Genomic DNA, 12,364 nt, shown 5'->3' with positions numbered 1-12,364 from the left:
TTTGAGTTCGTGTCTTTTCTGCAACTATTCTCGTGATACGAACATATTATAGGGTGGGGTGACCTAAAGTTTAAGGGTGGGTGGGGATAGAATGATGAAATAGGACCCACAAGAGATTTGGACTTAGATGAACAAAGAAGGACCATTCAATAAATGGGTATAGCATATTGACAGCTCTATATAGAGAGCTTTAACATCTTATCCCTATCTTTTTGTTGATTGTTGGGAGTTTGAAAGGGACTTGTTTTTGCACAAAGTTAGTCCTATCTTTTGCCAACTTGGTTGATGGTATGTTTTATTGTTTCATGGCCATTCATGCCCCCACTTGTTAGAAAAGAAAAGGACCAACCACTTTGAGTGATAACTTAGTGACATTCCATGGATTTGAAGCTTTGTGTTTCTCAATCATTGGCTTTTGGTTGTTAATTGTGGATTTGACTTGCTAAAAACTCGACTCGGGTTCTTGTCTTTGGTTGTTTTTTAAGGACTTATCGTTCTTTTTTCTTTGTTTGTATGGAGAGATAACGAGAGAGAACGTTGCTGAACTCGACCCAGATCTTTGTCTTTGCTTAGTTAAATGTTTGTTGGAGAGGGAAACTTGTCATGCATTTGTTGTAGAGGTTAAACTCGTATGTTGTAGTTTTCCCTCAACTTGTCGTGCATTAGTTGGAAAGGGGAACGAAGCATTTCTTATAACAGTGTGGAAACTTTTTCCTGACGGACGTGTTTTAAAAACTTTGAGGGGAAGCCTAAAGAGGACAATATCTGTTGGTGGTGGGTTTGAGTTGTTACAAATGGTATCAAAGCTAGACATTGGGTAGTGTGCGAGCATAGACGCTGGACCCTTAAGAGGGGTGGATTGTGAGATCCCACACTAGTTGTAGAGGGAAACGAAGAATTTTTTATAAGGGTGTGGAAACTTCTCTTTAATATACGCGTATTAAAAACTTTGAAGGGAAGCCTGTAACGAAATTCCAAAGAAGACAATATTTGCTAGTGGTGGGTTTGGACTGTTACAAATAGTATCAGAGCCAGACACCGGGCGGTGTGCGGACGAGGACGTTGGGTCCCCAAGGGGGTGGATTGTGAGATCCCACATCGGTTGGAGAGAGGAACGAAACATTCATTGTAAGGGTGTGGAAACCTCTTCCTAACAAACTCGTTTTAAAGTCTTGAGATGAAGCCGGAAAGTAAAGCCCAAAGAAAATGTGGGTTTGAGCTGTTACAAATGGTATCAAAGCTAAACACCGACGTACCAAACTCAACCCAAATCTCGGTGTTTGCTTAGTTAAAGCAGCTGAGTTGAGTGGTGCTGCTGTTCTTTTTCCTGTTTGGATGCAGAGAAAAAGAGAGAAAATTTGTAGTGTGAATAAAAAAAGTGAAGAAAAATAAGTGGGTACCAATCATTTGTTATTACCTTCATTCACTGCCACTGCTTTTCTGCTCACATTCCGTACAGAATATGGATAGATAACTCAATTTCTTTCCCTTTTTTTATTTTTTTATTTTTATTTTTATTTTTATTTTTATTTTTATTCTTATCTAAAAAAATAACTATAAACTAAAAAAAATGTAAAAAATACTCTTAAATTTTTTAAAATAATCTAAAATTATTTTAATAGAAAATATTCTTGAATTTTAAAAATTTTCATTAATTTTTTTTTTAAATATGTTTTTTAAACAAAATGTAAGTGGTTTCTATTTATGATCCGGGGAGAATATTTTTTATTTTTTTTTAAGTTTAATTTTTTTAGTGAAATTTTAAGAGTATTATTGAAACATTTGATATTTTCGTTTTATTCACATTTAAAATCTTGATAAATTATTTTCTGAATCTTTTTTATTTAAATAATTGGAAATTCTATATTTGTATGTGATTCAATGGATAAGAGATTTTATTATATCCTATCCGTATTATTAAAGTGAATCTATAAGCATCAAGAGAATACCATTTTCTTAAAATAAAAAATAAATAAATAAATAAATAAAAAAAAAAAATATATATATATATATATATATATATAGATTCTTTGGGAGGAGAATTTTTAGTAATATTATATTTATTAATAATTACCGACTAAATTAATAAAGATGCACTTAAATTTTGTAATTTATTTAAGAAATGTCTTAAACTTTCAAATTTTTTAATAATGTCCTTAATTTTTTTTAAAACTAAACTTTAAAAAATTAAAAAACGCTCTGAAGTTAATTTTGGATAGAAACCATTAATACTTTATTTCAAAAATACCCCTAAACGTTTAAAATGGTTTAGAAAATACCATGAGTTTTCAAAAGTTTCATTAATATCCTTAATTTTTTTTTTAATTTCTTTAAAGTATTTTAAAAACTTCAAAAATACCCTAAATGTTTTTACAAAATTCAAAAATACTTTGATATTAACACAAATTTATGGATATTTTTTAAATATAATATTGACATAGAATGGTTTTAAAAAATTGAAAGATATTAAGGAAATCTTTAAAATTTATATATATTTTTAAATATTATTAAAAGTGTATTATTGAAACAAAATATTAGTTTATTCCGATTTTGTTGAAAGTTCAAGATTATTATTAAAAATTTAAAAGTTTATGGGTATTTTCATAATTAATTATAAAAGATAAATTTTTTATTTGTATTTATTATAAATATGATCATTTTCATATGACTTAGGAGATTTTCAAGGGAAAATTTATGTAAATGAAGACGGAAGAGTGACATATATTAAAATAAATTTATAGTTAGAAATTAATTTTTTAAAATTATAAACATAATAAAAAAGATTGGTAACACTATTTTTTTATTTATTAAAAAATTAAATGGAAAAATCCTTGAGATTTCTTTATATGGACTTTGGTAGGCCCAAATGAAATGATATTGGGCCTGTATTTGCTGCTTCAAAAGCCCAAACAGTCCGTGTTACATCTGGGCTTATGAGGGAATTGGGCCCATCTCGTCCGCAAAACAGAAACCAATAAAAGAGAGATATATATTTAATTCATAATATTTATACGAAACGAACGTGAGAATATTATTGATATTTTACTTGATTTTGGAGGTATTTTCTATTCCTTCTCCTTCAATTATTGGTCTATTTTTAATTTTCTAAATTAATTTAAATGAAAATAGTATTCTTTTTACGAAATCGACCTGGGATCTTACAATCTACTATCTTCAGCGCCAAGCATCCTCGCTAGCACTCGTTCCCCTCTCAAATCGATGTGGGATCTCACAATTTACTCCATTTCGTGACCAAACGTCCTAGCTGGCACATCGTCCCGTGTCTTATACCACTTGTAACAACTCAAGTTCACCATGACAAATATTGTTATCATTAGGCTTTTCTCTCAGGTTTCCCTCAAAGTTTTTAAAACGAGTCTTATTAGATAGAAGTTTCCACACTCTTATAAAAAAAAATGTGTTGTTTCCCTCTCTACCCGATGTCAGATCTCACAAAAAAAAAAAAAAAAAATATATATATATATATATATATATATATAGTAAACCCACTAATTTAAAAAATATAAAATTTTGGGTTGGATTAATATATATATATATATATATATATATATATATATATATATATATATATATATATATATATATATATATATATATATTTATTATTATTATTTTGAATTTAATAATTATTGTATTTGAAATAATATCAATTTTATAATATACGGAAAAGTGTAGAAGAGTTATTTTTTGAATAAATTTACCCCACGGTAAAAAGTGCAATGTAGACGTGGTAAAAGATTATAGAGGTTTCCAGATGCAGAGGCACGTTTGAAGATGGGAAGTTTGGCGAAGGCTGAGTTGCGTGTCAAACCATTTTTACATTTCCCAATATTTTTCATTAATATTTTCCATTAATTGCCGTAATTGGAAGTGTATGCTCAGAATTTCTCCTCTTATTAAATGCAATTTCCCATTTTTCCGTCCACTTTTTGAATTATTCGAACTACAAAATTATTTTCACAATTTTGGCTCTCAATACACAAAATTTGACACTTTTATCCATTTTATTCCTTTTTTTTTTACCCTAAATTTTATTATTATTATTATTTTAGTACTTAGGCAAGTGATGGTAGCAGCGGTGGTAAGGATGATTCTAACAGCCCAAACTCATCGTTAGTAGATATTATCTGTTTTGGTATGTTATGTATCACCGTCAGCCTCACAGTTTTAAAACGTGTCTACTAAATTGAGATTTCCACACTCTTATAAAAAAATATTTTGTTTTTATAATGATAGTTGGTGGTTGGTAGGCAACAATTGTGAATTTGATGGTCATTTGTGGTGGTTGTTGCGGTAGACAATGACAATCATAATTCAAATGGACGTGGATATACTTTGAACCTGTAGTCTAAGGGTATTTTGGTCATTTTCATACTGTAAATTTATTTATTATTATTATTTTTTTAATTTAATTTTTTTTAGAGGAATAATGACTCTGAACTTTCTTACCATTTTCAAAGTTGGCAACTTTTTTGAATAGCAATAGAATAAATAGCCAGAAGCTTCCAGAAGAACGGAAGAAATCAATAGCCAAGGTTAATTTTGCGACGTCTTTGATATTTACTTTTTTACCCTGCTCTTGTCAAGTACCAAAATATCTTTCTAAATAATGTCAATTTTTAAATTGAAATAAAATTGAGCTATTCATTATTTATTATTGTTAATTTAATTTAATTTAATTTAACGTCTTACCAATAGAGATGTCTGTGAAGTGACTATCTAATACTTTCTTCGTTCCTATCCACAAAAAATTTACGAACTTTTCAAAAACAATCTTATTTAAAGTTATTTTTAATTAAAAAATCATTTGAACAATTCCCTTCAAAAAAAAAAATATATATATATCCTAATAAAATTTAAACTTTGTAATATATAAAAATAATAATTTAACCTATCAAATTATTTAATTATCGATATATAGATATACGTCAATTATTCGACGTTATCGATTAACTTGGTTCAAAAATTACAAAATCCCTCATTCAACCCTTCATGTTTTTACAATAATAATAATAATTTTATTATTATTATTATATATAAAAAAATGTAATTAGGGTGGGGGCGGGGACGGGGACGAGAATCGGGATAAATAATTTTTTTTTTTACTCCTCACTCCTTCCTCCATTGTTTATCGAAGATGAGATTTTTCTCTTCATTAACAGCAGGTTTCAGTCTCGAAAAGAATCAACCAACTTAATTCGTATAGACACAAGAGTGATTAAAGCTTTTCAAAATTACGAGTAATTACTATAATCTTGGATCCAACTTTTAATCATTGAGATCAATCCCCAGGAGTTTGGGAAAGATGTTACCGCTGCTATCATTCTGTCTTTTTATCTTTTATTAAATAAAATAATAAAAATGAAAATTGCTATAATTAGTAAGTAAATTATTATTTTATTTTTAATTTTGATTTTTTTTTGTCCACTTTTAATTTATTGGACTAAATTAATTATTAAATACACATATTCGAAATTTGTTAAAATAAATATACTAAAATAGTCTCAAAGATTAAAATAGACATTTTTTAAAAATAAAATAAATTAAAAAAATGTAGAGATTGAGCTAAATATTTAGGAAATCTAATAATATAATTTTAAAAGTCCATAAACAAAAAATAAAAATTTAAAAATATAATTGATGGAAATTTTAAGCATATAAAGAATGTTTTTAAAGTATAATATTTTAATCAAAATATATTCAAAGGCGAAAAAAGAATATTCTCGAGTCAAAATTTGTTCTCTTTTATTATTATTATTTTTTTTATGTTTCGTAGGTCATATCTAACCGATTTTAGTCATGACGACACGTTCAAGATATTATAATATTAAAATAAAATTATATAAATTTAAGTTGAAAGTGATATTTTAGTCCCAATTATAATTTTTTTGAAAATGTATTTATATAATTGAAAATTAGATAAAAGTAAACATTTAATAACTAAGATTTATTAAAAAAAAAAACTAAAAAATAAATTTAAATTAAATATATAACGAATAAAATGTAAGGGAATATTTTAATTATATTTGTTCTTACAATTGATTCATAATTACAGCCTTTTATAAAAAGAATTTCATAATTAAGCCAATTTACAATCAAGGCTAGGCCATTTTCTCCAATCCCACGCGCCAGGTTCCCAATGCTGTAGCCCGCCGACCTTTCTCAATCAATCAACACTTGCCACGTGGCTTGCGTGAACTCACGCGCGTATTAGTTATATTGCTGGTTTTGCAAATAGAAAACCACAATTTCTCTCTCTTTCTCTCTATAAATTCAACGATGGGTCTCGTAATTGTGATACGTAGCATCCTCTCAGTGGCACTAAAAGTGTTTCGCTTTCACGGGAATTCGATTGCCTCCATCTCTCTCTTTCCTCGGATTTTTGTTGTTTGTTTTTTCGATCTGAGGTTCATTTTCTTTGACGGATCGGAGAGATTTGTATTCGTTTGGAAATCGGAGGTAGAGATCGCGATCGCTTTGTGCAGAATTTGAGCGGACGCTTGAATCGTAATCGTGGATTTATTCGGATTTGATCGGTTGGAGTGGGCTGAAGGACGACGAGTTTGGTTGTTTGAGAATTTGGAAAACCGAGGCGCATGAACTGGTTGGGAAAGCTGGGTTTAAACTTGAGTTCTAATTCTAATCACTTCATTACGTGTCTCTTGCTTTTTCTCCTCCATTACTCGCCTCAATTGACTCCTTCTTTGTTTAATTTGGACAATAAATCCATTGATCCCTTATTATTACTGCTTTTGAATCCTGATTTCAAGCGTTTTCTTAATAATAAACCGACGACCTAAGTTGATTGCTGCTATCGTTCAAGAATGGAGTCTGGTTCCAGGAGTAATTCCCAGCTTCGTAAAGGTCCGGTCCCCCATTTTCTCCTATTTCCGTGTTTCCTATTATCATTTGGTTTTTGTTACTCTTGTTTACGTCTGCTTAAGTAGTTCATGTCGTACAAATTTTGAGAATGCGTGATCAGCTGAAATGGCCAAATGCGGCTTAATTTAGTTTCTGTGCTAGAATAAAACAAAGAAATGGTCATCGATTAGAAAAATGGGGAAATTAGGGTTAGGATCGATCGTTTTGAGGGGCATATCATAAATGTTTGCTTGTTATTGTGCTCGATTAAGTTAATTTAAGTGGTTTCTACTCTGATCGTGGTATATCATTGATTTAACTGAATGAGATGCCGTAGTGCAATCATCGCGATCTCAGAACTGTATGTTTCTCAATGAAGGAAAATAGTGTTAATCATTATGCAATTGCTTCGAAAGAAAACTTCAGGATAACCATACTAGTGATCGAAAGAAGGTGAAATAGGATGCAACATTTCAAAATGTTTTCTGGTATATTTTGTCCCTAGACGTCGGAACAACTTATGATTCTAGTTTGACTTGTTAATATGTTTGTCTGCACCAATGTTATAGCTTTTGTGAGGATCCTTTTTATATTCCTGTTGTGTAGACTGCAAATATTTATATAACCCTAAATGTGTGTGCTCATACTAGAAGCTGTTTGATGCAGCTGTTTGCAATTCAAGTCCTGGGAAAAGACAGGTAAGATCACCTTCTGTGATTGTCATTGGTGGTGGCATCGCTGGAGTAGCTGCTGCTCGTGCTCTTCATGATGCCTCCTTTCAGGTATGTATAAAAAGAACAAAAGAGAAATAATAGTCAGTCACAAGCTATGATAAAACCAGCTACCTAATGTTGGGTTCCCAAAATATGCTTTTTGTTTCTACTGTATGCCAACATCACATGGGTACCTGAAAGAAACTAACAACTAAAACCCCTTACCGGTGCCTATGACTTATTAGCTAGAAGATAATGTCAGTGATTCTTGAAAACCGTACAAATAACAGGTGATATAGAAATATGATGTCATTTGGGAGACTGCTTAGACCTTTTGCCCTTCTAAATGGATCTCCCTGAAATCAGGAAAAAACAAGTTTGCCGTTCCATCAATATCTTTAAAAAAACGAATAGTTAACTGGTGGCAGAAGCTTGACGTTAAATGTCTGCTACAGTCTCCAACCAAGCTTGGTGAAGGGGAAGGATAGGAGACTAATTTATTGACTGGTTTAAGAAAACTGGAGAAATCAGATTACTTGTTTTGGTGTTTTCTCTCAATTTTTTTTACGTTCAAGTTGAATAATTTTTTTTTTTTTTTGCATTGAACAGGTTATCTTGTTAGAAGCACGGGATAGAGTTGGTGGTCGCATACATACGAATTATTCATTTGGTTTTCCTGTTGACCTTGGTGCTTCATGGTAAACTTGTTATTTTATTGTCATTTTTCTAGAGAAACTAACATTCGTCACCCACATTTATGTTCTAATATCAGTCTTCTGTTGATTTTCAGGTTACATGGGGTATGCAAAGAAAATCCGTTGGCTCCCTTAATTAGCAAATTGGGATTACCCTTGTACCGTACCAGTGAGGACAACTCTGTATTATACGACCACGACTTAGAGAGGTAAATGCACTACATATGAAACATGTAGTCACAAATATAATTGTTATGGGTCTTTCTTGTTTTTATTTTTGTACCCTTAAGGAACAAATACGTTTCATTATTACAGTTTATTACTATGGTTGTTGTTATGTGTGAATAATAGTTATAAATCTGATGCGTTTGTCAGTTATGCACTCTTTGATATGGAAGGGAAACAAGTTCCTCAAGAACTAGTGAAAAAAGTTGGAAAAGTATTTGAGGCCATCTTAGAAGAGGTAGTTCATCTTTAGAAATCAACTTCGAAGTCTGAAGTTCGTAATTTACTTGATTTTTTTCTATTGAAATTTTATTTTTTGTTCCTTTTGGTTCTGTGCCAACTTTTCTGAGTTGATCTCCTATGCTTTACACAGGCGGATAAAGTAAGAGATGAGTATACTGAGGACATGACTATAACCCGTGCATTCTCAATTGTTTTTGAAAGAAGACCAGAATTGAAGTATGCTCTTTCTCCCGTTGTTATTTTAGTCTTTATTCTTCTTTCATTTCAACTGTAATTGATAAATATCCTTGAACACAGGATGGATGGGCTTGCCCACAAGGTTCTTCAATGGTATCTGTGTCGGATGGAAGGATGGTTTGCTGCAGATGCCAATACTATCTCACTAAAATGTTGGGATCAGGTATTCTTTATTAGAGTCTTCATGATCCTTCTTTTTTTTTCCTTAATAATCCAATGATTTTTCTATGTTACTATGTTGAAAGACAATATAGTGAACACCGAATAGCAATGAATATTTGCTGTCGCAATCTGTTGTCATTAACTTTTGGAAGCTGAAAGTTTAGTTTGTGATACTTGTATGTTTGAATGATATTGGCTACAGTAGTGTAGTTGCAAGGTCAATTGATCTCTAGATTCAAAGTACATTCATAACAATTAACAAAAATGTAGTGAATAAAGTTGGACGATCTTTCTAGCTCTGGTAGTGATGTATGGCATGATATTCATCCTGGACCAATGAAGCACAATTAGGTAATTCTATATCAGGCAATGTGAGATCCCACATTGGATGGGGAGGAGAAAAAAATGCCATTTATAAGGGTGTTGAACAAAACGCCATTTTATAAGGGTGGAAACCTCTCCCTAGCAGACACGTTTTAAAAACCTTGAAGAGTAGCCCGAAAGGGAAAGCCCAAAGAGGACAATATCTGCTAGCGGTGGGGTTGAGCTGTTACAAATAATATTAGAGCCAGATACCGGGCGATGTGCCAGCGAGGAGGTAGAGTCCCGAAGGGGGGTGGACACGATGCGGTGTGTCAGCGAGGAGGTAGAGTCCCGAAGGGGGGTGGACACGATGCGGTGTGCCAACAAGGACGCTGGGTCCCGAAGAGGGATGGATTGGTGGGTCCCACGTCGGTTGAGGAGGAAAACGAAACACCCTTTATAAGGGTATGGAAACCTCTCTTTAGCATACGCGTTTTAAAAACCTTGAGGGGAAGCTCGAAGGTTTAAGCCCAATGAGGACCATCTGCCAATAGTGGGCTTGGGTCGTTCCAGGAAAAGATAATAAAGAAAGATGTTCTAGGAAAAGACAATAAAGAAAGATAGATAGTTATGTTTTTATTGCATCAGATTTCCCTATGAACTAGGAGTTAGAACTGCCAACCTACCAAAAGGTCAAACGTACGAATCCTCACCTCAATGTAAAAGATAAAATCATTTCCAACGAGTTAACTTTTAAGATTAGTTCTCTTAAGAATGATTGTGTTTTTTCATGCTTTATTTTCTTTAATCTTTTCCTAGTTTTTAAAAATGTCGTTCTGATTGTCCAGGAAGAGCTGCTGCCTGGAGGTCATGGGCTAATGGTAAGGGGTTACCTTCCTGTTATCAACACTCTTGCCAAGGGTCTTGATATCCGTTTGGGCCACAGGTAAACTTTGTTCTCTACATTTTTTTTTCTTATGATTTATGTTTCGACCAAGACCTCAGTTTTCAGAACCTTCCATCCTTGGTTCTCAGGGTTTCAAAAGTTGTCAGACGATATAACGAAATTAAGGTCACGGTCGAAGACGGGACAACATTCGTGGCTGATGCTGCTGTTGTTGCCGTCCCTCTTGGGGTGCTCAAAGCTAATACCATAAAGTTTGAGCCTAAGCTCCCAGACTGGAAGGAATCCGCCATATCTGACCTTGGAGTGGGAGTAGAGAATAAGATAATACTGCATTTTGAACATGTTTTTTGGCCGAATGTAGAGTTTCTAGGAGTGGTTGCAGAAACAACATATGAATGCAGCTACTTTCTCAATCTCCACAAGGCCACTGGTCATTCGGTTCTCGTTTACATGCCCGCTGGGCAGCTGGCCGAAGACATCGAGAAATTGTCCGATGAAGCAGCTGCAAATTTTGCCTTTACACAACTCAAGAAAATTCTTCCTGATGCTTCTGAACCGGTAAAATCTTTTCTTTTGAATGTTCAGATAAAAAAACTATTTGGAACTAGAAAAACTCATCACATCCCTCAAATTTGCAGATCAATTTCCTCGTTTCCCGATGGGGTTCGGACGTCGACACGCTTGGATCATACAGTTATGACATAGTTGGGAAGCCCCATGATCTGTATGAGAAGTTGAGAATCCCCATTGACAACATATTCTTTGCAGGGGAGGCAACAAGCACAAGTTTCCCAGGCTCTGTGCACGGTGCATTCGCAACTGGTGTAATGGCTGCCGAGGACTGCAGAATGCGAGTACTCGAGCGTTATGGGGAACTCGACATATTCCGACCAGTCCTAGCCGAGCAGCCAGTATCAGTACCGCTGCTGATATCCCGCCTGTAAGTTGTTCCTTCAACATGTTCGTTTGACATTGATTGATGGGTTTGGCTGCTTTTTGCATGGATCAATCCGTCAGTGTTTTGGTCAAAATGTTCTAATGATTTGGGTAGCAGTGGTTAGCGATATGGTTAATAGTGTAGCGTTGTCTCCTTGATGTGAAAGAATGTTACAACTACCTAACATTTTTACTGAATATGATGAATAATGAAGTTTTTGCGTTTAGTTATAATATATATGTGAGGCAGGCAATCAATTATTGATTAGGAACAATTTCTGATTCTTCTTCCACCACAACTTCTATCATGTGGAGGCTGTCACTATAATAATTGCTTCCCATGTTGGCTGTTGGGTGTTGGGTGTTCGCATATGGCTTCTTGACAAAAAGCACTATTGGCCCTCTCAGCTGTTGAAAGGTCAGATTTGGAATATGTAATCGCTATGGAATAGACAATTTGTTGGACAATGTTTCTTTTGAGTATCAATTTGTTATAGTTTTAATCTTTGTATGAGGTCACTATTTCCATAGGAGGAGCCTTTTCATCTTTTTACCCTTCACTTCAACTATATAATATGTAAAATTTAGAATGATTATCATTTTACCGCTCAAGATGCACTCAATATCCCCCAACGTGAATCCAATGGCATGTCAATGTTTTTTTTTTTTTTTTTTTTAATTACATGGCAAATAAGTTAGATAAACAAACTTTGCTTCGGACTTTCCCAAAAGGTCCCATACCAATGGAGATAATATTCCTTGATTATATATTCATGATCATTCCCTAAATTAGCCGATATTCATGATCATTCCCTACATTAGTCAATGGGGGACTTTCATCTTCTTCTTCTGAAATAGATTAGCCCTTTCATCATCTTCTTCTTAAATAGATTGGCCGAGATGTGGGGCTTTCATCATCTTCTTCTTAAATAGATTAGCCCTTTCATCATCTTCTTCTTAAATAGATTAGCTGAGATGTGGGACTTTCATCATCTTCTTCTTAAATAGTTCACACAACTCCGCCGGGAGTAGCAAACTCAGACATCCAATATTTTTTCATT

At 33.2% G+C, this 12,364-nt stretch overlaps 1 protein-coding gene across 1 annotated transcript; it reads left to right on the top strand.

The window, feature by feature from the left end:
• Positions 1-6,305: 6,305 nt before the first annotated feature.
• On the top strand, positions 6,306-11,817 carry LOC111797083 (polyamine oxidase 2). The gene is made up of 10 exons (XM_023679980.2): positions 6,306-6,885; positions 7,549-7,664; positions 8,205-8,293; positions 8,386-8,499; positions 8,666-8,753; positions 8,889-8,974; positions 9,056-9,158; positions 10,309-10,406; positions 10,496-10,925; positions 11,006-11,817. Exons 1-10 carry the CDS (start codon positions 6,846-6,848, stop codon positions 11,309-11,311), a joined length of 1,470 nt encoding a protein of 489 aa, XP_023535748.2. The 5' UTR covers positions 6,306-6,845; the 3' UTR covers positions 11,312-11,817.
• The last annotated feature ends 547 nt before the right edge of the window (positions 11,818-12,364 follow it).

This window comes from Cucurbita pepo, chromosome 6, assembly GCF_057944985.1.
Source record: "Cucurbita pepo subsp. pepo isolate OVF chromosome 6, ASM5794498v1, whole genome shotgun sequence".
Taxonomy (NCBI): domain Eukaryota; kingdom Viridiplantae; phylum Streptophyta; class Magnoliopsida; order Cucurbitales; family Cucurbitaceae; genus Cucurbita; species Cucurbita pepo.
The sequence above is the reverse complement of the archived record's forward strand: the minus strand, read 5'-3'. Positions and strand labels throughout refer to the sequence as shown.

What these genes read in the sequence shown, in the direction of transcription:
- LOC111797083 (XM_023679980.2), top strand. Translation starts at nt 6,846, where the DNA reads ATGGAGTCTGGTTCCAGGAGTAATTCCCAGCTTCGTAAAG. An exon ending in TAATTCCCAGCTTCGTAAAG is followed by an intron (nt 6,886 to 7,548) that starts GTCCGGTCCCCC and finishes TGTTTGATGCAG; the next exon opens with CTGTTTGCAATTCAAGTCCT. An exon ending in TTCATGATGCCTCCTTTCAG is followed by an intron (nt 7,665 to 8,204) that starts GTATGTATAAAA and finishes TGCATTGAACAG; the next exon opens with GTTATCTTGTTAGAAGCACG.